This window comes from Peromyscus californicus, unplaced genomic scaffold, assembly GCF_007827085.1.
Source record: "Peromyscus californicus insignis strain IS unplaced genomic scaffold, ASM782708v3 Scaffold_21__1_contigs__length_65335640, whole genome shotgun sequence".
NCBI lineage: Eukaryota > Metazoa > Chordata > Mammalia > Rodentia > Cricetidae > Peromyscus > Peromyscus californicus.
The window spans coordinates 55913125-55940252 of NW_026294514.1; the positions used below are offsets into that span (position 1 = coordinate 55913125).

A 27128-nucleotide genomic window follows, 5' to 3' on the forward strand; every position below is an offset into this window, starting at 1 on the left:
ACTGTGCTGGAAGGACATGGGGCCTTTACAGCATCCATGAGGGTGAAGGGTTGAGGGCCCTTGGCAGAGGAGTCTGGAGAGGCCTTATACCTTCCTTCCTACGAGCAGGGAAGATTCCCTCCCCAAACCACCCTACCCCTGGCGGGCCTCACTAGCATCCTGGAAGTCCACGTCATTGCCGCCGTAGGCGCCACGTAAACGGTTGGTCATGATCTTGAGCTGCATGATCTGCTGCCGGATGGTCATGTCAGGCTTGGTGATGTCCACTTCCACCTCAGGGTTATTGATCTGGTTGGCCAGTCCATCACCCATCACCTCAGGCAGGTACCTAGAGCAGGGGAGTCCGAGCCACGACTCATTACATTAGCTTTTGCAAAGGAGTCAAACCATGGTGTATCACACCCTCACCACACCCCGAGGGCCAGTGAACCTCCAATCTATTGGCAACCCATGCAGGCCCCATGGTAGGGGATATGTGCTCACTGCTGGGAACTGGTGAAGGTGTGTGATCCTCCAGCCCAGCTTCCCACGCTCTGGGGCATTTGTGAGGAATGTGGCCAGTGGTGGACACCTACCGGCCCTTGGATATTCCGTTCCAGCAGCGGTCATCACTGGCAGGGCTCATGGCCATCTTCTCACTGCACAGCGTCCCTGGGAGGCTGATCCAGAAGTCCTGAATGTCTCGGAGCTGGGCCTTGGCCTCAGAGACCTGTTGGATGGCAGTCAGACCAGTGAAAAGCCAGGGGACAGATTGCCTGGGTCTCCTCTCACATATATAGGGCTATAGCCACTGAGACGGTTGAACTTACCAGCTTCTCCAGAGTACCTGTGGGGGCCTTCTCTTGGAGTGCTAGTTTGCCACGGCGACGCTTCTCCTCAGGCCCAGAGCCGTGGGGATTGACCTTCGGGTTTCCGCAGCCCTGGATGACCTGGGGAGATACCAAATGGGTCTGGAGGGGTAGCAGGGTTTCTCCGGCCCAGATCTGTACAGACCCTCCAATGCTCACAGTGCCTCCCAGCCCCTCACACACCTTGGCTGTGAGTGTGTCCTTGTTGTCCTGCAGGTTGTTGATGGCTTCCGCCAGCCACATGTGTATACTGCCAATGACATTCTCCGCACCCGACGGGCCCCAGAACTTGTCAGTGATAAGCACCATGGAGTCTGGAAGAGGTGTTCATATGTATGCACATAGGTCAAATGTGCACGTTAATAACACACAGTCTTGACAGTACCAGTCAGAGGTACTGGTCAGCAGAGGGTCACATGAGCTCACATTGAGACTGGGCCAGCATACACTCATGCAGCTCAAAGCATTAATAGTTGGATACCCATATACATAGGTTTTCATGAACACACAGGACATCTTGCTGGCCTAGTTCATGTCTACACATGTCCATGTTAGTTCATGCAGGTGTTGAACATGCATGAATAACTTCTGGCCCACCATGTGCCCACATAAGCTGATGTATATGCATGCAGATGTGCCGCATACCAGCTCCTGTACACATGAACTGCGTTTCTGCATGTGCCAGCTTTCATATAGCACAGATGGAATCATATATGCACACTGGCCCATGGTGCCAACACATCTGCCAGGTGGATGATGATCAGCATACTAACCAGCTCATACCAGCTTTGTACCAATGCTGACACGTATGCATGCCAACTTGCCCCATATCAACAGATGTACACAGTGATTCATATGTATTGTTGTATGTCAACTCGCCTTATGCCAGTACATGTAACATGTAGGCACACCTGTGATTGGCAGGGAGACCCTGTGCACACCACACAGGCTAGCCTACTATGTGCAGTATACATACATGCCAGCTTGCATTGTCAGTGTATGCACACGCATTGTCACACATCACCTATGTGTTGGTGTGTATATGAGGATGAGAAGCTATTTGACCACACCCCTTGGGGCAATAAAAGAATCTGTCCCTTGATCCCACCCACCCTCCTAGATCAGGCCCTCAAACCTTTCATTTGGCCCAAACCAGGGACTACTGTCTCCCAGGACCCTTGTATGGTGCTCCTAAGGGCAGGCCAGGCAGCCTGGGGGTAGGGCTCACCCAGGAGGTTCCTCCACTCAGCATCCAGGTCGGCCTGATTGGCAAGGCAGCCTTTGAGCACATTTCGGCAATAGTCAGGGCAGGGCCGGGCACCAGGGACTCCCCGGCAGTGGGCACAGTACACCAACTTCATGATGGCCCGAGAACATTCTGGGGCCAGAGGTACCTGGAGAACAAAGGCAGCCTGAGCCCCCCTGCAGTCCTTGCGCACCCCGTCACCAGCTACCCCTGAGGGAGCACCAATATGAAGGGCTCGAGATGCAAGCTAGAACATCTGTGTGCAGCTCTAACTGGCTGTGGGACTTCGCCTAGCTCAGGCCATCTCAGGTCCACACAGTGCCAGGACACTATGGCACACTGCTGTCACTAGGCTTCACCGCAGATAAGGAAACCAAGGCCCAGAGGTTGGGAGGTAACTTGCTGGACCAAGCAGAGATGGGGCAGTGCAGTTTAAAGCTGGTACCCTCCCCATCCCCTTCCCCAGGGGGGGATCTGTCATGTGCTGCCCCATGCTGTGAGCGACCATGCTGGCCGGCAAGGCCCAACGACATTTTCTTGTTTCCTGTTTCCTGAGCCCAGCAGCCCAATGGCCCTCTCCATTCTGCCCACAGCTTCATTTGGCTAAGGACACAGGACTGGACATCGAATGAACAGGCTTAGAGTGGAATCCCATCTGAGGACCTGCTGTTGAGCAACTGATAATGGGCTGCGGCTGGGAGGCTGAGGGCCCGAGGGCTCAGAGGAACAGCGCTGAGAGCGGGGGATACCAAGCGCCTAGGCACAGCATGAGGGACTCCCAAGGGTCTGCTCAGAGCCTTGGGCAGTATGTGTACCTGGGCCACCTTCCGGACCACATCACTGGCCACACCCAGGCCCTGCACGAAGGAGCGTGCTCCCACAAAAGCACGGGTGGCCCTGAGGCGCAACTCCCGGGGGGCGTCCCCAAAAGGCCGTAAGGCCTCTGCCTGCTTGCCCAGGCAGTCCAGGTAGTCATCAGGCAGCAGCAGCTGGGGGTGCAGCTGCTTGAAGAGTCGTTCCAGCAGCCGGGTCCAGAACTCGGCCAGTGTCTCCTCCAGGTGCAGGTTGGCGCCGCGGTAGTAGAGGCGCAGCTCGGCATACAGGTCCCGGAAGGCCCGAGTGTTCTGTGTGTACAGGTCCCCAAAGGCCCCAGGGAAGGCATCCTGCAGTGTGCGCTCCGAGTCATTCAGCAGGCGCTGGAAATGGTCTGTGCACAGAGGAGAGGCATAACCCCCTTGAGGGGGGCTCTGCCAACCCACCCGTGGGCTAGAATAGCCCCTGCTTTATAGAATCTGCTTATACAGTCAATAAAAGTTAGGCACCATATGGCAGAGGGTTCCTCAGGCTCTTGGGGACTTCTCCCCTCACTAGTGGTGCAGAAGTCAGGACTGTCCTCTCTAGGGTCATAGGGCCCTGTGGACTTAGGCCTCTAGCTGGGGCTCCACAGGCCATTTTTGAGCTGGGCTTTAGGAACCAATAGAAGCTGAGATTCAGTGATTCTGGGAGGGGCAGTAGTGGGGTTGAGTGGGGGAACCAGAGTGACCCTTGCTTACCCGCCGACTGCCCTGTCTCTCCCACTATCCCCGCCCCTACCCCCAGTGCTCTCAGTTGCTCTAAGCAGTTCTCCTCCTTCTCTTGCTCCCCAGCCAACCCTGTCCCCAAGCTTCAGGTTTCAGGAGCAAGCCTCAGGTCTCAGACTCTCCTGCAAACCAGCACCTCAGATGGGCACTTTCTGGCGAGGTGTGAATATGTGCATCAGATTCTAAGGTTCAGAGAAATGTCACTGTACTCCACATCTCTGCGATGGCATCCCCTTCGGAAGGGAGACTTAAGGTCCGTGACTCCTCAGCCCCTCCCCTCCACACCAAGCAACAAAGGAAGGTTTAGTAACAAGTGTCAGAGTATGCAAACGGTTAGGGGCTCTCCGATATTTCCGGGAACTTCCAAACCCTGGAAGCTACACTCCAGCTGTGGGTAGACTCAGGGCATCCATGCTTTTCCTCTACAGATTCATAGTTCCCATTTTCCCAGTTCTACCCCACGGCAGGGACCCCGTCTTTGCCTGGGCCCTGTACCCCTTCTGAAGACAGTGAAATGAACCTCATGGCCTAACTTTCTAGGGGGCTCTTCTGACCCCACGGCACCATATAATCCCTGTTGAAAATGCCATCACTGTTTGGGCTACTGTTCTCTGCCCATATACAGTGAGGTCACATGAGGGGTCCATAAACAGATGATGCTAAAAGGGGCTGACCTGGCCTCTTGAAGCACACAGGAGTCTTTCTGTCCCTGGCCAAGAGGTAGCCACCTCAGGGCAGGCCCTGGATTCTTTCAGCCCTCAGTTTGAGCTCTCTGACTAGGGGATGGTAGCTGGGAGAGTGGCCTACCACAAGGACCCCAAAAGGTGAGATGCAGACCAGACCTCTGTAGGTCCTCAAGGGAACTCTGCTTGGGACACAGAGGCACCCCAAGAGCAGTAGTTCCCCATCTGAGGGGCAGGCCCATTCTCCCCAGGTCCCCTGATAACAACTTGGGTTCATTGTTCCGTTTAAGCTCTGCGAGAAGAGGGAAATCCTTCTGCTGACATTAACCATCCAAATCCTAGCCTTGGAATCCTGCCCCACACCCAGAAGTCTCCACCCTCCAGCTCCTCCTCACCATCGATGCCATGCAGCTGGGTGGCCAGCGTGGCCTGCAGGGCACGGCTGCTGTCTTGGAGAGCCATCTCTAGCTCCATACGGCTACGGTTGGCTAGGTTCTCCTCCATCTCACTGGTGCAGCAGGTATAGCCCTGGGGGCAGATCCGCAGATGTTCACCTGTGGGATGGGAAGGGATGGTGTGACAGGGAGAAGGTGGCCCAGGATGTGCTGCCCAAGACAGGGCTCAGCTCAGGCTAGGAGTCCTTTGTGAAGGCAGAGACAGGGACAGGGGAGGGTAAGGCTGGGCTCCTGTGGCTCTGACCTCCCAGGGCCCCAGATAAGACTCGGGGATAGGGTACCACAGGTGTTCGTGAGTTATCAGAGGGCTGGGCCTCGGACTAGGAGTACTGTGCAGCGTATCCCAGCATCTCAGGCACACAAGGAGAGCCTTTTCAGGGCTCCCAAGCAAAGAGCCAGCTTGGAGAGGGAGAGGCTGCCTGACTAAGATTGGAAACCTTGCAGAGACTTTCAAGCCTGGCAGAAGCCTTGGCCCAAGGGAGGAGGGAGGAAACCAGCCTCTTCTTGGCCCTTCCCAGTCTGAGGCCACCTGGCTCCACCCCTGATTGACAGACAGTAGAATGTCTGGTGAAGATGGTTCTGTAGGGCCAGTGGCAGACCCTGGGTACCAATCTGGGGTGAAGACTGTGCTCTGTGCAGGCACTGGGTCCCAGAGGCCACCCAATCCTGGCCTAAGGCTTCCCCCGGGCTGGACACATTCCCAGTTCCCAGGGTTCTGGCCGGAAGCTTCCCCGCTCCACTGTCTATCCCAGGCTGCTGTGCTGAGGCGTCAGCTCCTGATGGCACTGCAGTAGCACCATTCAAGACGACACTGATTCCCACTTGCAGACAGAGGGTGGCTTTGGGCCCACAATCAGCTGCGAGGTGTCCACCACGGAGCCCTTACAGCACATGCTAGGTAGCTTCATACCCAAGAGAGTCTCCTGGTATCAGAAGAAATCCTCAATGAGATGTGTTAACCCCTCGGCTAAGGCGGCAGCGACACCTTTTACAGGGAATCTGAGGCTTGGAGATTCGGTTTTGTCCCACTGCGGGGTCTGAGTTGTTCAAGACCCACTAAGGCCTGCCTGACCCCAGTCTGTCCCATTCCCTCCTCACAGGTCTCTGAGCTAGAGAAAGCCCTACACCTGGCACAGGACTGGCTTAGGGGGAGGATCTGGGAAGAGGGAGGAGGGGTCAGCAGGGACTCCAGAAGCTTCCCTCAGCCAGGCCCGCTGACCATGATGCTACAGCTGTAGGGCTGAGACCAGAAAGCCAGTGAGATGCGGAGCTTCCAGAACCTACAGCAGGTGCCAGGGCTGGCCCCTGGGTGCCAAAGCCTGCCCTGCCATATCCTTGTGAAGGCTTTAGTGGAAAGGTAGGAGAGGAACGGGAAAGGTAAGGTGCTGAGAACTCTAGGGTATGATGTTGTCAGATGCCATCAGGGGGTGGAGGACTCTGAGGTGAGCCAGAGGGAAGCGGACAGCAAGAAGTGTGTGAGCAGGAAACTGCTACCTCAGGAGGTGATCATTGTGTGTTGGGGGCGGGGCGCAGAGGCCCCTCCTCCTGCTCACTGAGGTATAGGAGCCTTGCCTCATCCCAGAACCCTGTGGGGACTTTCTGCCTCACGAGGTGAGGCATCCCATGTGGTCTCAGGGTCCCCAAAGGCCCACAGACAGGGCAGCGGCTGGCTGACAGCGGCAGAGGAATAGAAGGAACTGTATTCTGATTCAAGGGTACTTGGAGGACCAAGAGAAAAGGGAGCCAGGGAGTGGAGGCACACACCTCTGGCCCTCCCACCACTTCCCTGCCTGTGCCCCATCCCGTTGCCCAGGGTCCCTGCCCCTTACAGGGGCTGAAGGTCCTGGAAGCAACATGTTACCAAGCACCAACCTCAAGAAAGGGCCGGTGTGGGGCCCAGACAGCTGGGAGCCACAAGCCTGGCAGAGATGGGGCCCTCCCCATGGACTCCCTACATCTGTTCTAATCCCTTCCTTCTAGAGTAGGGAGGGCTGGGCAGAAGTTTATCCACCACCAGCTAGCAGGCTGCCTCCCCACAAAGGGCAGGACTGACAGCAGGACCTTCTTCTTGCTCTCCTCCAGGCCATGGCCTGCTGGGCTAACGTGGTACAGCCCACACCTCTCCCTCTCTCTGAGTAGAGGAGAGCTTTAAGGCTACATGCTGGGGTCACTTCTACCTGAGGAGGATCCGTCTCTGACTCCAGCAGGGAGCTGGGGAACTAGCCCTGGGGATGGACACTGCAGGTGTGTCAGTGTGGGGTCCGGGGGACATCTTGGGCTCAGGTGTGACAGGGGCACTCGGGGCAAAGGCATGTGTGCAGGCGGAAAATTCGAGGACCAGGCTGCACAGTAGAGCATTGGAAGGACAGAGGTGGGCACACATCCTTGCTGGCCCCTCCCACTGTTCCCTCTCTCCTGACATCCTCCACCATCTTGGTGGACCCAGTCGCCACCCCTCACCACGTAGATGGGAGAATCAGGCTGAAACAGGAAAAGGGTAGATAAGGGTCCACACTCAAGAAACAGGCACTTGCTCTCCCCACCCCACTCCCACGCCACTGCAGGTTCTGGGTGGCTGGGATTCCTGAGACCCTTCGCCACCCACTATCGACACTCCCCATCCAGAGGCCTCTCCTGCAGCCCCCTGGCTCTGCCTGGCCACCTCGCCCAGCCAGCCCGGTGACCTGCGCTGTTCCAGTTGCCCCAGCACCGCCCCCGTCCCTCCCTCCCTCCTCGGACAGACACGGGAGTGAAGACACGGAGCCAGAGCCCGGGCACCGGCCTGAGGGCCCCGGGCAGGCTGGGCCAGGTTGCCCAGAAGCCCATGCAAGGCAGAGCTGCTTGCTGGGGGAGGGGGAGGGTCAAAGACAGGAGGCTTTCTGCCTGCCTGCCTGCCGAGCCCTAGCTCCCCAGAGACCAGGGCCACAGGTGACAGGCACTCCGCATTGGAACAGCGAAGGCAGCCTCTTCAAAGCCGTCCATGCTTCCAGAAAAGCACCGGAGTACACGGCAAGTACTTGCACAATCTCCGGGGAAAGGTAATTTTCTACCAGCAGCTTTCTCCTTCCCAGCCCCGAAGTTGTGGGGGGGGGGCCGCAGTATCGTGCAACTCCCCCAACCCCGTTCCACCCATCTTTGCCGGTCAGAGTTGATTGCATCCTTCCAGATCTTTTCCTCCTTGGTTTCTGGGACCCTCCCCTCCCCTGGTGCTCTCAGGTTTTTATTTCGCAGGGGTTATTTGCTCGTAGCAGGTTTTCCTCACCCTAGTCCCCTTTCTAAACCTTGCCCCCAAACCCAAAGCCCCCCAATTCCAAGGCCCCTGGCTTCTTGTGACGCCCAGCATGGCACCCCCTGGCAGCAAACCCACAGGCGGCAACCTGTTTGCCCCCTCCCAGATTCTGTCAGCCGGTCTCCCCTCCACCCCCACTGTTCTCCACAGCAGACAACAGCCTGTGGCTTCCTACCTTTCAGGGTCACACCCTCCTGCCACCTGCTGACAGCTGCAGCTCCTGCTCCTCCCCGACAGACAGACAGCCCCTCTTGGACATCAGCCTACCCCCACATCCTGAGGGCATTTCCGATGCTGTCCACAGACTTCTCTGACCTGACTGCTCCTGACACCTCAGGGACCCACTGCCCTGAAACCCTCCGCCCTTCTCAAGAGACTGGAGACTCACGCCATCTCCTCAAGCCCATTCCTCCAGAAGCCTTCCCTTGTTCACTGGACGACGAAGACATGGAAAACCTGCTTCCCTTACCACCCCTGAATACTCCCATTTCAGCCTGCATGGCTTGGGGCAGTGTAGGAACACACAAGAGGATAGCTCTCAGCCCCACGGCTGCCACAGCCAAGGGGGAGCACAGGCTACCCTCCCCTCCCCAGGGTTGGCTCCTAGACTGATAGGGCAGGAAAAGTAAATCAGCCCCCCCAACTCCATCCTCCCCCCCTCCCGTTCTTTCCAGCCCCAGAGGCTGAGGGTCTCCAGCATATGACAGCTGGTGGTACCCAGGGAATCAGGAGCAAATGGCCCAGCTTTCTGAGGCACTACCTGCCTCCCAGGACTCAGGGGGTCTTCACTACTGCCTGCTCCTGTTCCCCAACAAATCTGGACCTGGCTACACCTGAAGGAGGGCATTTCAACCCCATCTCCAAAGTTAGAAAAGCATCAAGCACAGTCCTCTCCCTTCACTTCCAATACTCCCACCCTCCTGGATGTCTTCATGACCCCCAAGCCCCAGGCTCAGTTTCACCCAAATGACAACATCACCAAGAAGAGCCTCCATCACGAACGGGGACCCCCTAACTGGGGAGCATCGGGCTGCTGGCACTTGTATGGGCTCGGTAGGAGGGGTCATCTCCGGGCAGGAAAGGGCTCTTTCCATCAGTTGCCTCTCCAGCATCAGGCCAGGCCCAGGCGAACAAAGCCTAGGCGACACCTGCAGCTCCCACCTCTGCCTCCTCCACAACAGGGATAGTTCTGCGCAGCTGGAACCGGCAAGCAGGATCTGCAGATGCCGGCGGCGGCGCCGCGTCCGGTGCCGTGAGGAGGGGGCGCTGGTGCAGTGGGTGCGGCTCGCGCCGAGTGCTGAGCGCTGCGGCAGGCAGAGGGGGCACTTGGAGGGGGGCTGCGGCAAGCCGGAGATGGAGGGAGGGGAGAGAGGGCAATGTGATTGGCGGGGAAGGGGCTTGCCGCAGTGGGCGAGGCAGACAAGTGGGGAGGAAAGGGGTGTGCTAAGGCTGGGGGTGGGGATGGGTTCAGCAGAGGAAGGGGGGCTTGCTGCAGGAAGGGGGCTGCGGCAGCCAGTGGGTGGGGGGGGTGCAGAGGGAGGGATGGGTTAGGGAGGGGTAGCCAGGATGGTTCAGGACAACTTCAGGGAGATGGGGATGGGACGAAGGTGGGGAGCTGGAGAGACATGAGTGGAAATCAGGGCTGGGGACAGGGGTCTTGATGGGAAGGGGATGAGACATAGGCTGTGGTGGAGCTGGAGATGAGAGGTGAAAGCGTGGGGGAGGGGGGAATGCAGAGAGGAATGGTGATGGAGATGGCGGCTAGCAAACTGGCACCACCTTAGCAGGCACCCTCCTGGCTTTAGGACCCCCCTTCCCGGATGGCCGCTCCAGCCGTGTCCCCAGCTGTGGACGCACTCCGGATGGCAAGCGCGATTGATTCCGAGTATCAGTGCAGGGGCCCCGCAAATGCAGAGCGGCAGGACTCCGCAGGAAAAGGCCGGGATGAGGCTAGGGGCGCGGGCGGCATGGTGGACTCCGCAGCCCAGGGCAGCGGCAGTCTTCACTGGCGCACACAAGCTGAAGGCGGCTCCCTGGGACGCGCCTCCTCCCGCATCCTTCACTGGCGCGTCAGTGCCGCCCCCGTCTCCCTGGAAACAGTAGGCGTTTGCGGAGCACCCCCATCCCACCCCCGCGGTGATGCCCCGCATTTCTGAGGACTTGTGGATCAGGCCTCTTCCCTCCAGCCCTAGTCCAGGGGTAGGAGTGGGGTGCAGCGGGTGCTCTGGCTTCTTGGCCTCAGCAGGACAGACTCATGGGAAATTAGGGCTAGCTAGGGAGTCTATGGATGGTCAAATTTCTCCCCCGGAAAGTGTTAAGTGGCTGCATTGAGGGGGCCCCTCTCCAGCAGAACACCAGATCTCCACTGCTGTCTGTGCACCCCAAAGGTCACCATAGTTTCCCAGTCCTTCCTAATATCCCCTGCCCTGAGGGTCCATCCCCATTAGGACCTGCCTCCAGTTCCCTGATGCTTCTCTCAGCCTTACCAGCCAACCCAGAACCAAACTCCTCCCAGACCCCTCTCCATCTATGGCCCTGGCTCTCCCACGCTGCTGATCACCTCCCCTTCCCAATCTTTGATTCCAGTTGGGGAAAGTCACCTACTCACACTTCCTCCCTGAAATGTACAGGTCCCCTCAACCTTCCTAGTCTCATTGCTGGGGACACAGGAATCCGCTGGGTGAGCAGCTGTTCGACCAAGGGGCGTTGGACACCGAAGATTCCCTTCAAAGAAAAGGCTCTATCCCCAAACCCTAATGGCTGCCCCCTAAGCTACCTATCTACTCCCTGCTCAGGCCACCCAACCAGTGAATGCCGGGTAGGAGGTGCCTCAGCATGGCAAAAGGTCCCACTGAGGCAAAAGGTCTTGCCCCAGTATCCATGGCTCATGCTACGCTCTTGGAACACATTGGAGATGAAGAGGACCTTGTGTTTATGTCTACCAAGACCACGTCCTTGTGACTTGGCTGCAGAGCAGAGCCCACTCCGAGCTCGAGGTGCTGCTCCACCAACTCAGCAAACCTCAGTCTTGCTTTCCTGCTCACAGTCAATCCCCGAGTGGTGCGGAGTGGGGATTCAGGCAGGATGTATGGGAAAGGGAGGGTTCATGCCTGTTGTCCCAGGCTCTACACGGTTTTCTCATCTAGTGGATCCACCAGTCTACTTCTGGGCCACAGGACAACGGAGAAGGTCTCCAGGACAGACTAGTCCTGCTTCCTCAGATGTGTCTACATGGGATAAAGGGACGCAATCCAGGCTCCTCCTCAGCCCTGTAAATACCAAACTGGCAGAGGTGGTAAAGAGATATCACAACCCAGTCAGGATGGAGCTTGGAGCAAAAGCCACTGGCTGCCAGCCCAGCTGTTCCTACTGGCCTGGTAGCCACCTTCCTGGGCATATCCCTACCTCCCTGCAAAGGCTGCTCACCTCTCCCTGGCAGCCATGCCAGCGCTCATGTGAAAACACCTATAAATACAATGGGTAGGGGCACCTTTGCCCAGTGTGGGCATTTCTGGAACAAGGCTACTGCTATAACTAACTCAGAACTTCTTCCTCCAAACAGGTACAAGAAGCAGGACAGCTAGAAGCTTGTGGTGTAAGGGGAATGTCTTAGTTAGGCTTCTATTACTGTGAAGAGACACCATGACCACCGCAACTCTTACAATGGAAAACACTGAATTGGGGTGGTTCACTGACAGTTTTAGAGGTTCGGTCCATTATCATCACGGTGCTACACGGTAGTGTCTAGACATGGTGCTAGAGAAGGAGTCCTACATCTTGCAGGTAACAGGAAGTGGTCTGAGAAACTAGGCGTGGCTTAAGCATATGAGACCTCAAAGCCTGCCTCCACAGTGACACACTTCCTCCAACAAGGCCACACCTCCAACAAAGCCACACCTCCAAACAGTGCCCCTCCCTTTGGGGGCCATTTTCTTTCAAACCACCATAGGGAACCTGGGAGATGAGTTCTCATCCATAAAGGCTGTTATTCCTAGCACCTGGTCGGTGTCACACAAACTAGGGTTCGGGGTTAGAATCACTTTATCAATACAACTTGTCTACCACTGACATGGTGGCATACAGACAGCCAAATCAACACACCCAAGGTCGGTGGCTGGGAATGGCCATGTGAGCAGTGTTGGTCTCCCTAGATTCCCATCCCAGGGGAATTCCTGGGCGGAAGGTAAAGACTGCGGCAGGAGTCAACATGCTCTGTTGAGAGGCAGCTTCCCTAGGCTGGGCTGCCCAGACGGCACCTGTGTTTGCCCAACAAGGGCATGCATGTGGCTTCCAGCTGTGCCCTACCCTGCCCTGCAGGCACAATTAGAGCAGGGTAGAAGGGAACCAGAATGTCAGTTACATTTTATACTTTATTTATTTTTTACATGCATTTATAAGTGTGTATGTGCCTGTGCATGAGTGTGTGTGTGTGTAGGATGTCAGTTACATTCTATTTATTTTTATATGCATTTATAAATATGTATGTGCCTGTGCATGAGTGTGTGTGTGTATAGGATGTCAGTTACATTCTATTTATTTTTATATGCATTTATAAGTGTGTATGTGCCTGTGCATGTGGGTGTATGTAGGATGTCAGTTACATTTTATTTATATTTTACATGCATTTATAAGTGTGTATGTGCCTGTGTGTGTGTGTATGTGTAGGATGCCAGTTACATTTTATTTATTTTTTACATGCATTTATAAGTGTGTATGTGTATGTGTGTGTGTGTGTGTGTGTGTGTGTGTACGATGTCAGTTACATTTTATTTATATCTTACATGCATTTATAAGTGTGTATGTGCCTGTGCGTGTGCATGTGTGTGTACACATGTGCCACAGAGCACTTGTGGTCAGAGGACAACTTGCAGGAGTTGCTTCCTTCCTTCCACTCTGTGGAAGGGAATTCTGACATACAATAAGATGGATATCATGCTCAATGAAAAAAGCCAAGTGAGGTCCCTAGGGCTGTCAAAATCACAAGAGACAGAGTGAAACAGCATGTTCGAAGCAGGGGAGAGGAATAGAGAGTTTGTGAGTTTTGACTTTCAACTTAATACAATCTAGAATCATCTGGGAAGAGAGCCGTAGTGAGGTATTATATCTAGATCATGTTCTCCTGTGGGCATGTCTATGGGATCCAGTCCACTGTGGGCGGCACCATCCCCTAAGCTGGGCCCCCACGACCTGTGTGAGAGTGAAGTAAGTTAGCGGACAGCAAACAAGCTGTCAGCAAAGATGCATTTGCTTCTCTCTGCTCTTTCCTGTGCATGTGATGTGTCTAGCTGTCTCAAGTTCTTGCTTCTGATTTCCCTGTAATCATGGTCTATATCCTGGAAATGTAAGTCAAACAAACCCCCTTCATTCCCTAGGTTGCTTTTGGTCAGGGTGTTTTTACCATAGCAACGAAATAAACTAGAACAGGGGATTAGTGTTTAATGGGGACAGAGGTTCAGTTGGTAGTGACACACCATGCCAAGAAGCCAGTCACTACCTACCCAGTGGGGCGGTCTGCCTTGTCATGGCTGCCTGCATCTTGCAGTCCTTTGTGGGGTGCACTGGTTAGTGTTGTGGAATATTAAGATGTGTATGCTGTGAAACAATTGTTTTAGTGATGCACAGATGTGTTGCATTCTTTTATGTTGCATTTGCTTAACTCTGTGAAGCTGTGATACTTTGCCTGTCTGAAATTCCCGATTGGTCTAACAAGGAGCTGAACAGCTGACAGCTGGACAGAGAGACAGGCTAGGTGGGGCTGGCAGGCAGAGAGACTAAATGGGAGGAGAAATTAAGAAGATGGAGGATGGAGAAGAAGGAGAAGGAGTAAGAACAAGAAGAGGAGGATGCTAGCAGCCAGCCACCCAGCTACACAGCCAGCCACGGAGTAAGAGTGAAAGTAAGATACACAGAATTAAGAGAAAGAGGCAAAAGGTAGATGCGATAATTTAAGAAAAGCTGGCTAGAAATACTAACTAAGGCAGGGCATTTATAAGAAAGACTAAGCCTCCATGTGCGATTTATTTGGGGGCTGGGTGGTAGGCCCCCCAAAGAGCAAAGAGTAAAACAACCAACGACAGGTTAGTTTTTCGTTAACTTGATACAAGCCAGAGTCATTAGAGAGGAGGAGCTTCAATTGAGAAAATGTCTCCATAAGATTCAGCTGTAAAGCATTTTCTTAACCAGTGATCAAAGGGGAAGGGCCCACTGTGGGTGGAGCTACCCCTGGGCTAGTGGTTCTGGGTTCTATAAGGAAGCAGGCTGAGCAAGCCAGTAAGCAAGCACCCCTTCACAGCCTCTATATCAGTTCCTGCCTCCAGGTTTCTGCCCTGCTTGAGTTCCTGTCCTGATTTCAGATGAACAGTGATACAGAAGTGTAAGCAGAATAAACCCTTTCCTTCCCAACTTGCTTTTTGGTCATGGCGTTTCATTGCAGCAATAGAAACCCTCACTAAGACATGAGGTGTGGCCTAACTGAAGTCACTGTCACTAGTGGACATACACCCACAAGCCCACAATTCAGAGGGGATGACTGAGGTTCCCAGCAGTGAAGTGACTCACCCACATCAGACTCCGGGGCCAATGCTGCGCTTTCCCCTGGCCCAGGCTTGGCTGGCATGAGAGACCTCTGGGGACCTCATTTAGCCCAGCAGCAGTCCTAGCGATGCAGATGAATCCTCACCTGCAAAACCAGGGCCCGAAGGGCCTTGCCTGGAGCCAGATGTGGCCTGTGAACTGGCCGGCACAGTTCCTGTCTGGCCCTGACCAAGCTTTCTGAGAATGAGGCCTCAGGCTGCTAGCAAGTGCCTGCAAGGATAGGGAGGGCCACCGTGTATCCTGCCACTGGTGACAGTCTCCCAACCCCACCAAGCACTCCTGGGACTCCTATCTAGCAGAGTCTTGTCTTGGTCATTTGCATAGTCCCTGCTCTCCAAAGGTCAGACCCACCCTCTGGGGTCTAAGGAACAAGTGGCATCATGGGACCACTCTGCCTCAAGTGATTCTCAGAGATGCTCACACAGCTGTCTTCTGAGTGGTGTCTTGGCCCCTCCTTGTCTATGCTCAGGCTCTTGCCAGTGATTACTGGCAGGCAGAGGGACACAGGGATCCAGTGGCACTGCTCTGTAGGAGTGGAGCTCAGGGCAGGCAGCTTGGATCCCCGAGGGAGCATCAGGACTGTGTCAGAGCCATGGGATCCAGTACAGAGAAGCCCTCCCTGCTGGCTGGTCCCTTGACACTCTCCTGTTCCCACCTGCCTTTCCTGGGACTCATGTTCCCAGGGGCCCCTTCTCGGCTTCCTTCCTACAAGTCAACTTCTACTTTTCAACATTGGCCCTGAGAGTGACTGCTGGCCTGGAGCTCTGTCTCCTCTGCTGCTGTATCCCGGGGACACTGCTCTCCTTGCAATTCATCATGGCTTTCCATGATGGGACCAGTGAGAAGCAGCTGAGTGGCTGACAGGACTTCAGCACTGTGGGATGCTGGCTCAGATCTCTCCCTGCAGCCAGGACCTCCCTGTCCCCATGGCTCCTCAGCCTCCCTAGATGCTGGCCTTCTCTCTCTATTGAGGTTCCCCCACTCACAGCCTGCCTGGAGAAACCAGCACTGGGGAGGAATGAACCTCCCTGTTCCCCAAGAGGGGCACAGAACACACACAGAGGTACAGCAGTCAGTCCAGAGTCACATGGCCAAGTCAGCATAGAGCTGCTCTTGAGCAGAGATAGACTAGCATGGTCCAACAGACCAGGACTGGATTCTGTGGGGGTGTCTCACAGTGCTAGGATAATGGCCACTGAACAGGTCACTGTCCTTAAGAGGTGGTTCTCCGCCAAGGGTGTGGCTTTCCCCCAACAGCCCAGCCAACACATGCCTTCAGAGTGTCACTGTGCCATTGCACACAGCACAAACAGCCTTCCTGTCTCCATTCTGCATGGCTCAGATGCCACCACAATGACCCCAGACTGTCCACTGTGCCAAACAGAAGCTCTGGAGGTCTGGGTACAGAACCTGGCTACATCCTGACACCCAGAATGGGCTGTGTCTTCCAGGGCAGTTCAGGGAGCTCTACTTGAGGAAGGAGGCAGAGGTTAAGGTACCCACACTGGATCCACAGAGCTGACTTCCAGTCCTGCCCTGCTTTAGAGACAGGCCCTACACTCTCAGCCATTGGCATAACCACCATCCTTGTGTTGATTAGTATATCGATTTGACAGGACTTAGAATCATCTAGAAGATAAACTTCTGGGTATGTCTTGAGGACGTTTATAGATTGGATTACGTGGAAGACCCATCCGACATATGGGCAGTACCATCTCTTGGGCTGTGGTTTTAGCCTGAATAAAAAGGAAAAAGAGGGTTGGGGATGTGATCAGGCGGCAGAACACTTGCCTAGCATACACAAGCTATGGGTTGGATCCTGTCCTGGAGAGTTTTATGCCAACCTGACACAAGATAGAGTCATTTGGGAAAAGGGAACCTCAGTTGAGAAAACGTCTCCTTAGGAATGGTGTGCATTTTCTTAATTAGTGATTGATGAGGGAGGGTCCAGACCATTGTGGGTGGTGCCACCCCGAGCTATAAGAAATCAGGCCGAGTAAGCCTGGTGACTTTTGTGGGAAACAGAGGATGGCTTCTCAGGTCAATGCAAAGCTCTAAGTGCCCAGCCAAAGGCACGAGTTCCACAAGCTAACACAGAAGGCTGGGACCTTCATACGCTGACTGGACGGGTAGCCAGGACTTCTTAAGCCATCTTGATATGTCAGGAGAAAGCCAGGGCTGCACAGCAGGACAGTGGTCTGGGAGCCCTGGGCCTGTCCTGTGCAGCCTAGGGTTGGGTCACTCAGGCAGGTGTGTGGCTGTCAGCCTCAATGCTGACAATCTGATGCCTTCCTCATTTTCCAGCACTAGGTACTGGTACTAGGGACAGAACCGAGGGCCTTGCATGTTCTAGGCCAGAGCTCCACCACTGAGCCACGCTTGTACCTCCCTGTCCCGTACTTACTATTATTGTGTATGTATATGTGTCCATGGAATGTGTCCATGTAGGGTGTGTGTCCTGGTGCTCCACGGGGAGGTCAGAGGACAACTTCATGCACTCAGTTCTCTCTTCACTTTTACATGGGTTCTGGGGATCGACCAGGTCTTCAGGCTGGTGCAGCAAATACGTTTTCCTGCTGAGCCATCACGGTGGTCTCCGGCACCCCACAACCATGTACTTTTAATCCTTTTAAATGATCTCAGCAACAACTGGTCATGTGCCAAGCAAGGAGCCATGTTCAGAGGGAAACTGACATCTGCTTGCCTTTGCCGACCCTATCAGATGCACAGCCCGAGGGTGCTCTGTCTGCCGCCATGTGTCAGCACCAAGAACAGCACCCAGCACACAGTAGGTGCTCCAGCAGCAGCGCTGAGGTTTCAGAGGGCCTTGTGAACCTCCCAAACCTCATCACTGTCCAGACTGGTCGTCACACTCACTACTCAGCCCAGCTCTCGCAGTGACAGGCTCTCCTGGTCACAGATTGGCCCTGCCCCACCAGGCTGGTTACACAGTTGGACGTGGGCTCTGTTCTGGGCCCTGGTGCCATCTGGTGGAGGCTGTCAACTCCTCAGGACTGAGTTTTGCTTTGAAGCACGAAATGAGAGGACTATGGAGGCCATCTGGGGGCTTCTCTTTGCCCCAAGGAGCTAGCCTCTATTTCTTATAAAACTCAGCATTTATCAGAATATTACAGAACACAGTGGTGCACCGTGAATTCCCCATGAATACACTGTGTTGTGAGACCTGGCAGCAGGTTTAATGTCCACTGGAGCTTTCAACTTGTGGTGGTGTCACATTCCAAGCTGTCTGCTACAAAAGTAAAGGGACCTGCCGTTATTGGTGGTTTCTATATTGGCCAAGTCCTAATCCTGTTGTTCCTAGCAAGGACATGCTGCAGCCTGGTTGGGGGCCAGTCTCCTTAGCCACATGCCTGAACTCTTGAGTTCCATTTGTGTTCCTGTAAGGAGCTTGCACTACCCTGCTTACTACCTATTTGTCACCCTTCTGGATTCAACTCCATTTCCTCTCCCCATCCAAAGCTTCCCCTGACTTTGGGGCCTACAGCTCCCACGCAAGTGCTTCTCCAGGTGCTGAGGATGTTTGTGGAAGACGCTACCAACTCCTGGGGGTTGGTTAAAAACAGCACCCACTAACGGCTAAGAACAGTGTATTGCCAAAGTTCCACACAGTGGATCCTGGTTAGGAATATCACCTCACTCATGGAGTGGTGTACCCAGAGCATCTGACCTATGGCCACTGGCCCAGAGCTCGATATGCATACATATTGGATGAGATGTGCCCACCTGGAGTCCTAAGATACCAGGATGTACAGAGAGTCCTGGGTACTGATCCAATGAGAGTAGGGGAAAGGCACAGGCTAGAAATGGAGCATTACTAGGAATTTTGGTAACTTATTAAGAATTACAGTGAATTACTAAGAGTCTCGTCCTTTTAGATAGCTGCGTCGTCCAGTGTGGCCCGAGCTCCATGACAACTGCAGACGTGTAAACGCCTGAGCCAACCCTGGCAGTAAGTGGCATCAGCTTTCTCCCCGGAGACTGGCAGATGGTCACAGGTGGGCGGGATGTAGTCCCTGCAGCCCTCCAGCCTCTGGTGGGCACTTGTGGCCAAGACGCTTGAGAAAACACTCAGACGTCACCACCGTTCACCATGCGGGTGGACTCAGAGGACCACAGATAGCCACAGACAATGAAGACGCCCCAGACACAGCAGGAAGGATGGCCAGTCACAGATCACAGCCTGGGATGTGATCCACAGCTGTCCGTGGTGGTTAGGAACACCTTTGAAGGTGTTTCTGAGGCTACAGGGAGCCAGGACAGCTTATAAGGAGGGGGCCATCTGCTCAAGGCCTCGCCATCTGCTCAAGGCCTCGCCAGTACCCTCTAGTCTCACACTTGGTAGTGTTGCAACCCAAACACACCATCCTCACCATAGGCCAGTGGGTGTGGCTGAGGCTCAGGACCACAGTGCTGTAGTCTGGGGAATCACTGGATTTCAAAGGTCCTGGAAGCCCCAACTAAATTTCTCACTAGAACTTAAATGTGTTGAGTCAGGGACTGAAGTGGAAAAAAAAAAAGTCTTGCACCTTCCAGCCTGGCCAGCTTTCCACTGTCCCTCAGGAGGAGGCAGGCCAGTTTGGCTCAGGCATCTGTGACCAGTGAAAGGGCCAGCTCTGACCTTAAGAGATTTACCTGGGTGTGGCCAGCTGAGGAGGGGCCTAGCTTGCGCCTCTATCCTCTCGGTCAGCTTGCCAAGATGATGTGTCCCCACATGGCCCCTGAGGATCTATACCCTCCGAACTAGATCCTCCCAGTACTGGCTTCTGATGCCTTAGTCCTCTGCTCCTTCTTGTACCTGAGGGAGGCTGTGTCTTGAGAACCAGATCTCCACCCTATGATCTCACACTACTTTCAGAACCTATGAGACGGGCCCACCTGAAAGTGTCCTGTGCTTCATTCACAGTGCCCAGGTTAGCACCATCAGCTGGGACCCACACAGGCACTTGCCAAGTCTGGGCTGGGACAGTGACTTACCCAGAACAGGAGTTGATTAGTGCAGCAGACCTCCAGTGAGGCTCTGCCCTGGGCTCCGTCTCTGGGACTCAGTTTCCCGTGTGCATGCTAAGCAGTGCTCAGCCCACCAGGAGCTTGGGAGCGTCTATCCCCTGGGCATCGTGCAGGGGTTCCTTTCTGAGCTGCCCAGACACAGGCCATTGCGTTGACCAGGGCTAACAGCTTGCTTCATCCACCTGCAGTGCCCACACGAAGACAACAATAGGCTGACCTTCTGGCACTGGTCTCTAGGTTCAGTTCACAGAGGCGTTGGGCTCTGTCTCTGTTTTCCTCTGTCATGGCCCAAGCTTCCCAGGGTGGGGGGAGGTTGGGCAGATGGCCAGGGAGCAAGATTGATGAAGCCCCCGGGGGCTGCCCTGTCACCTGGCCAAGTCCTCAGAATCTAGGGAGCACTCTGCACAAATGAGCAGCAGCCTGTTTGGCTGGCCCTTGCCCCGGGGGAGGCGGCCTGCTTGGCACGCTGTGGGACTCTCCACCAAACCCAGTCTGTCCCGCCCCTCGTTCCTCTGCTGTCCTCTGAGAAGCTGGCCCCAGAGTTGAGCCTCCCACCTGGCTTGACTCTTCTGCTCACAGGTGGCCTATCTGAGCTACACCGGTACCGCTGAGTGCCAGCCAGCAGGGGGTCTTCAGGCCACAACCTCGTTACCCACCCACCCAGCTTCTGTGATATACCACAGAGATGTGTCACTGGGTTAACACAGCTCTGGCCACGGACAGAGAACTGTCAGATCTAGAACATCAGAGAATCCTGGCCTGCCACCCGGCATGGAAGGAAGGTCCTTCGGGGAGGCAGGGGCAGCCATGGGGACAGGAAGCTCTGCTGAGAAGGCTTCAGGTAGGCAGGGCATGGAGCAGGTCGGGAGAGGTACAACTCCAAGACAGAGCGCCCAGGATTTCTGCAGCCAGATGGAAATGCCCAACAAGTGCTGAGAATGAGACAGAGGTATCATGGTGCCATTCCTTGCCGAACCGAGTCCCCAACACCAGCATGTGGAAGTATGACTCCCCCACCCAAACTCAAGAAGGTAATTTTATTTTGGGCATGAGGTCTCTGCAGACATTAACTATGAAGAGCATGTGAGTGGGCCCTAACCCAAGATGACTGGTGTTTTGACAAGGAGAAATTCAGTGATAGATATATATGGGGGAAGCTATGTGAAGATGAAGATGTGGGTTTATAAGCCAGGGGCACCAGCAAATGTCAGGACGCTGGAAGAGGCTGGACTCATGTGTTCCCACAGCTCCAGAAAGGGAAGACCCTGCCTGGTGCCTGGGTCTCAGCTTCCCAGTATCCCAAACCACGAGCCAATACACGAAACATCTGCGGTTACATCTGTTTGCTGCGCTTTGGTATTGTGGCTCTGGGAAATGGAAATACTGACAGTTTCCAGGGCTGGTCCTCTGCTTGGCACACAGGGAGAATTTGGAGCATTCACCACATGAATGGACCTAAGACCTGCTCAGGTGAGATTCTAATCAGGAGTGTATGTGCCTGTCAGGGAATGTTGGGGCCAACAGCGGCAGAAGTGCCCCTAGGTGGGCACAGGAGTCATGTGCCAGGGGAATGAGCAGCCAGTAGGAGATAATGCTGAGGGCCTAGGCAGGGGAGGCGTGAGGCTGGTTGGTCCCTAAGGAGTCATCAATGGGGTGGCGCTGTGATCCTCTCACACTCAAGAGTGTCCCTGACATGTAGGTGATGACGGAGAATAACTAAGAGGTCTAGGCACCCTCAGCTCACCCCTGGCTGCCCGGTGCTCTCACCCAGAACAGCAGCCTCTTTGCGGGGTGGGGATGAGTGGAGCCGAGCCCGAGGGAGGGAAGACCATACCACCCCAGGGGACTGTGCCCCAACACTCCCACGCAGGAGACTTCAAATAGTCCTTCTTACTTACAAATTTCTTACTTCACAAGAAAGGCTGACAGCAGGACATCAGCAGGGTGCTTGGGCTTGGGGTAGGAGGCACTAAAGGTGAGCAGCATCCTACGCCAGATGACTGTGCCCATGGCCAGGTTAGGTCAGGGCTGGACAGAGACTCTAACCCGGGGGCCCCTCAGCCTAGGTTCGGACATAGGAAAGACCCCCCCCCCCCAAATCACTCTAGACCCAACCTGAAAAGGCCAGTCTGGCTTAAGGAGGAGTCCGCCTTTCTCTCCCCATCCCTTACTTCACAGGTGATAGCTGTGTTACAGGACCACGGTGTTGGAGAAGGGGCGTTCACACACTGACTGAACCTACCTGGGTCTAAGCTCAGCCCTGCTGCTTGGCACGCATGCCAGTATATCCCCAATGCTTCGAGGGTGGGCTGGGGGCTTCCAAGGCCACGGGCACTGTCACTAGGGGCCTGCGCTAGCACTCGTCTGGGACCACTATCATTGGCAGACCCACCCCATACTCCAGGGCATCTGCCTGTCTACTAATATGTGGGGACTCAGCCCCAGGTAGATCAGCTTGCCTCTCCCAGTGGTTGACAATCTGGGGGAGGGGGGGTCTGTCCTTGGCTGACAAGAAGCACAGCCAGGGTCCCTCTATGCATATTCCGAGGCCACCCTGTGTCACAGGCCTTGAGCCTGGGAAGTCATTCTGGTCTGGGTAGTTAAAGGAATTTCTAGACCCTAAGAAGGGGCTAAAGGCTGAGAACCAGAGCACAGAAAGCAGCTGTCAGGCCCACCAGGCTGGCGCTGCGAAATCCTGCTTCAGGTCTCTAAGCTGAGAGAGCATGAGACTTCCAGAACACAGAGCCTGGGTAAAGGAGGTCTGCTCTGGTAAAGGAGGTCTTTACTGAGGTACAGCTGCCAGCACAGGCTTTGGGATTAGCCAGACAGTGCCTTAAGAAAGGTATGTGGCCTCTCTGGCCTCAATGTCCTCTTCTGTCCAGTGGTTCACATTGGCCCTTTCATAAAGTGCTCACAGGATGGTTGTGAAAATGTGTTGGAGCCCAGTTCACAGCGAACACCCTCAGCTGATGGACACCACCACCTCTGCCGTGTGTGCAGGATGGCCTGTCCAGCATGGGAGCCTCAGGGCTATAGCAAGGACCCAGGCCATTGCATCACGCACTCGGCCCTGCCGGATCATGGCTCCCTTGGGCACACAGAAGCCCAGCGTTGTGTTGGGGATGATGAAAGTCAAGCTCCTAGAAGCACATCAGGGGATTTGGACCACCTTGGGTTTCATGCTGAGCCACAAAAGGGGTGTCTCTCCCTGGGCGGAATAGCGCACACAGAAACTTTTGGTCCAGAGTGGGGAATGTGCCAGTGACTTCTGAGAGCCAGGCCTCCAGTGAGGGAGAGATTCTGTTGGGTTCTGGAGAAAGCCAGACAACTCTAAGAGGTGGGAGGGGCCTGCAGGCCCAAGGACCTCAGATTCTCAACTACTACTGCACAGAAGGCCAGCCCACAGAGACCACTAAGAGTCTTGCTGAGTTTAGGGGATACTCAGTGTGTATCTGGTGTGAGATGCCCACCCTCGCTGGCAGGCAGGCAGGCAGGCAGGAACACTGTGACTTTGGGGCACAGGAGAAGCTTGGCAGTTCCCAGGCTGGAGACCCCAAGGAGGGCTGCATGTGTTCCGCTAAGGCCTTATCCATCCTCTATCCCCATGCTGCCGTGAAGCAGGAGAGGCAAGTGCCTGCAGTCGTTCACTAAGAACCTACTTGGGGCCAGTGGACTGGATAGGCTTTGTGGTGACAACAGAGACCAGGCAGGGGCGGTTCCTGACCCTAGAGGCCAAAGTGGACACCCTGGTACAGTACTAGCCATACGGGGCAAGCTCAGTCACACGCATGACCCAGAATAGTCCTGCCAGCCAAGAGAGACCTGCTTGACCATGGCTGTGATTCATCAGTGGGCTCCTAGCAACTTCCCCCAGACCTTGCTCCCCTGCAGGGCCCTGGCATAGAGGGAGGACACCACCGTCGTGGCTGCGTCCCCTGGCTGCGTCTCATCTATGGAACGGGACAGCTGTCGTCACTGCTACCTGGCCAGGCCACCCAGAAAACTAAACAGGGGCAGGAGAGGGCACCCCTGTGCCCATGGGCCACCCTTCCTCTCTCCCAACCACCCACTGACCCCAGTAGAACCTCAGCAGGTATCTAGCCCCCGGGAGATTCCCGTATTCCTCAGAGGAGAGCGCTCTTTGGAAGTCTAGATTGGAGACTGCAGAAAAGCGTTCACACAGGAGTTAGAGCTCTAGGGAGGACTGCGCCACCAGGGGCCACCAGAGGGCGCCTGGTCCTTGGAGTCCAGGTCTGGTGGCACAGAACCAGACAGGACCCTGAGCTTGGCTGCCCCTTGGGCTCCAGCTATCTTGGGGGCCACCCTGCTTCTCTCAGTCCATGTGCTAACACTCTCTTCAGGGTCCTGGGGCTTGCAGGCATTCTCTCTCCCGCTCTGAGGGCTGTGAGGTGCAGCCCAAGGGGTCCCAGGGAAGTGTGACACCAGTTCTGAGGAGCACCAGTAGGGAGGGCGGAAGAACACAGTCCCCAGCCTTGCATGTCAGGAAGTGGAGTGACCCTGAACAAACTTTGGGCCCCAACTGGTATGACTGCTGTAATTCTGCAGGGTTCCCACACACCCCAGCTGCATGGACAGTACCCACAGCCTACACAGACATCAATGCATTCTGCTTGTCTTAAGCTCCTAATTCCCCACATTCCCCAACCCCAGGGCAGTAAGACCCAGGATCTCTGGAAGGGCCACACCTCTGCCTCTCTATTTTGCCCTCTCCATGTCCTTGTCACTACCCACACTGCCAGTTCCTGCCTGCATGGGCACAGTAGCTGTGAGTGGGTACAAGCTCAAGAAGGTCCCCAAGAAGGCATTAAGATGGCCATGCCATGGGGAGCTGTAGGCTGGAAGGTGTCAGACTGGTGTGTGTGGGGAGCTGGAGTCTGGCAGGCATCAGAGATAGGCAAGGATGCCCGGTATAAGTTCCTATTTATGTGTGTTTGGAGGAGGGGAGAAAGCCAGCAGGCACCAACCAAACTATACTGGTACCTTCTGCTGCCACGCACCCAGGTGGACAGTGCCCAGAGAAGCGCAGGAGGTGTGGCCTTGACATGGCCGGGCTGTCTGCAGAGAGAGGTATAGGAAGGCCTGTACTGGAGGTACTTGAGGGGGAGTTAGCCAAGAGACTCAGGCCAAGCAAGGTGTCTGTGGTTCTGTCTCTCCCCAGGGCCTGGCTATGTATTGCCACTCCTAAGCAAGATAAGGCCACAGGCTACCCCCTCTGGTTGTCCTCATTCAGAATGCCTATAGTACCACTTGAGTTTGGCCTCTAGCCTGCAAGCCCCCTCAGTTTCAGAAGAACCATACAGCAGGAATTCCCTGCTCACCAAGGCCCTGGTGTTGCTCTTATTCAGGGAAACTCCGCACACATTTAAGGGTGAAGCCTGGGGCTGGGGAGGTCCTTAGGACACCGCATGGGCGCTCCAAGCTCATAAAGATTCGGTTCCCAGAGCTCCTGAGGCAGCAGGGAAGGGAAGGGAAGGGAGGGGAAGAGCTGCTCTCAGCAGCTGCAGGGCCGAGGCCGCCGCCAGGAGGGCCGCTCTTCTTACAAAGAGATGACAAGGCCCCTGGGCGGGATCCAAGACGCCGACCACCTGCAGCTGGGCTCGCAGCTCCAGGCGGCCCCAAGTGCCCGGCCCGACCACGAGTGCGCTAGGGCCGGGGCGCTGGCGGGCACAAGTTCCAGGGTAGGAATCCCCGCGAACCCGGGGGTCGCCTGAAGCCCACAGCAGGCTCACATTTCTTTGGAATCCAGGCTTGAAGGACAGGATCTCCTCCCATAAATCCCACTTAGGCTGCTCCTGCCCTGGACCCACGGGAACTCCTAAGTAGAACCTTGACGCCTCTGGGAGAGGTCCGCATAGAGAAGTTCCTAGCCCGCTGCCAGCGGGAGCTGTGCCCCAACAGACCGCCCCACAGCTACCGCTTGATCCACCACAAGGGCGGCAGGCACGCTGCCCCGGAGCTGGGATTGTCGCCCCGGCCGCACACTGGGCCAAGCCAGGGGCTGAAGACGCCCAGCTCCAACCCTGACCCAAAGGGAGTGCACCGCGCCGGCGTCCCCTCGTCCCTAGCCGGGCCAGAACAGCGCTATGGGGAAGGGACTCCAGCGCGTAGTGACCGGGAATTGGGAAGCCACAGAGCGGATCAGAGCTTAGAGGCGAGGGCCGCGGGGTACAGAGCAGTTGAGGCGCAGGAGGCCACTCCAAGTCTGGGTGGCGGGTTCTGGCGCCCGGGGCTAGCTGCGGCGCACGGGTCAGGGGCCCAGAGCAGACCTCCTCCTAAGTGCTGGGGTCCGGAGCCCCGGGACGCCGCACCCTGACTCACCCGAGATCTCTGCCTGGGGCACGTCGCTCAGGCTAAAGCCCTTGTCCCCGTAGATCTGGCGGACTTCGCTGCAGCTCCGGCTCTTGCTGGCGGGGTCCCCGCGGGCGCAGGCGACCAGCGCGGCGGTCGCGCACAGAAGCCACCAGCCTCGGGCCCGGAGCTCCATGGCGGGGGCCCCGCGGCTCCCTGGCCGCCCGCGCGCGCCTCCCTCGCTCCCGGCCGGCCCGCTCAGCCTAGTCTGCGAAGGGCAGAGCCAAGGTCCCGGCGCGCGCGGCTCGTGGTCCAGAGGCGGCGGCGGCGGCGGCGGCGGCCGAGGAGGCGGAGACAACAAAAGCCGGCTGCGACTGCGGCGCGGGGCGCGAGGCGCGAGGCGCGAGGTCCAGCCGCTCAGTCGGGCCGCCCAGAGCGCGGCGGGCGAACGCGCAGTCCCGGCTCTGCGCCTCCCCCGCCGCCCGCCCGGCCCCACGGCGGCCGCGGAGAGGGGCAGGGAGGGGCGGGGAGCGCGGGCGGGAAGAGGGGAGCGCCCGGGCGGGGAGGGGCGGGGCGGGGCGCGGCTGGGGGCACGATCGGGGCGCACCGGGCGCTCCTTCGCTCTTGGGAGGGGGAGGCCCTTCCAGTCCACGTGATGTGCTCGGTTGCTCTAGGAGGAGGGGGAGCCTGGAACGCAAAGCTGAGTCCAGGGTCCTCGAAGGCGCCACCCCCTCCTCCCCCCAAACCCAGCACTCAGGGCGGAGGCACCACCTGTGGGGGCGGGGGCGGGGCGGGGGGGGGACCGCTGAGGCAGGGCTTCCCTCGCCGGACGTGACATCACGTCCTTGCCTGGCCAATCATGGACTTCCCCGCCCCCTGCTGAATTCGGCACCCCTTTGCTCCTCTCCATCCTTCACTGTACCTGACTTTCTCTCTCCGCGCTTCCACCACTCTGTCCTGGTCCCTCGCTTCTCTGCTCACCTGCACCCCCACAACAGCTCCTACCTCCCTACGCCCTTTCTAGCCGCTTCTGCAGGGCTCCAGTTCTCATCTGACGTGTTTTGGAGGAGGGTGAGGGGGCTGAACGCGGGAAACT

The 27128-nt window shown here is 56.2% G+C and overlaps 1 protein-coding gene across 4 annotated transcripts in view; it reads right to left on the minus strand.

The window, feature by feature from the left end:
• Nucleotides 1-26509, minus strand: part of Gpc1 (glypican 1) — a 28544-nt gene extending 2035 nt beyond the window's left edge. The window contains exons 1-9 of one of the 4 annotated variants that reach the window (XM_052750381.1): nucleotides 9881-10372; nucleotides 9263-9405; nucleotides 4753-4911; nucleotides 2910-3301; nucleotides 2077-2242; nucleotides 1032-1162; nucleotides 810-929; nucleotides 576-709; nucleotides 153-328 (exon numbers count right to left, since the gene is read on the minus strand). In XM_052750381.1, the coding sequence (XP_052606341.1) occupies nucleotides 153-328; nucleotides 576-709; nucleotides 810-929; nucleotides 1032-1162; nucleotides 2077-2242; nucleotides 2910-3301; nucleotides 4753-4911; nucleotides 9263-9405; nucleotides 9881-10251 (1792 nt within the window). In that variant the 5' untranslated portion in view covers nucleotides 10252-10372. Of the gene's footprint in view, nucleotides 1-152; nucleotides 329-575; nucleotides 710-809; nucleotides 930-1031; nucleotides 1163-2076; nucleotides 2243-2909; nucleotides 3302-4752; nucleotides 4912-8276; nucleotides 8677-9262; nucleotides 9406-9880; nucleotides 10373-26062 lie in introns of those variants that run through there. The other 3 variants (XM_052750382.1, XM_052750383.1, XM_052750384.1) reach the window with 3 other exon arrangements.
• Nucleotides 26510-27128: the final 619 nt, after the last annotated feature.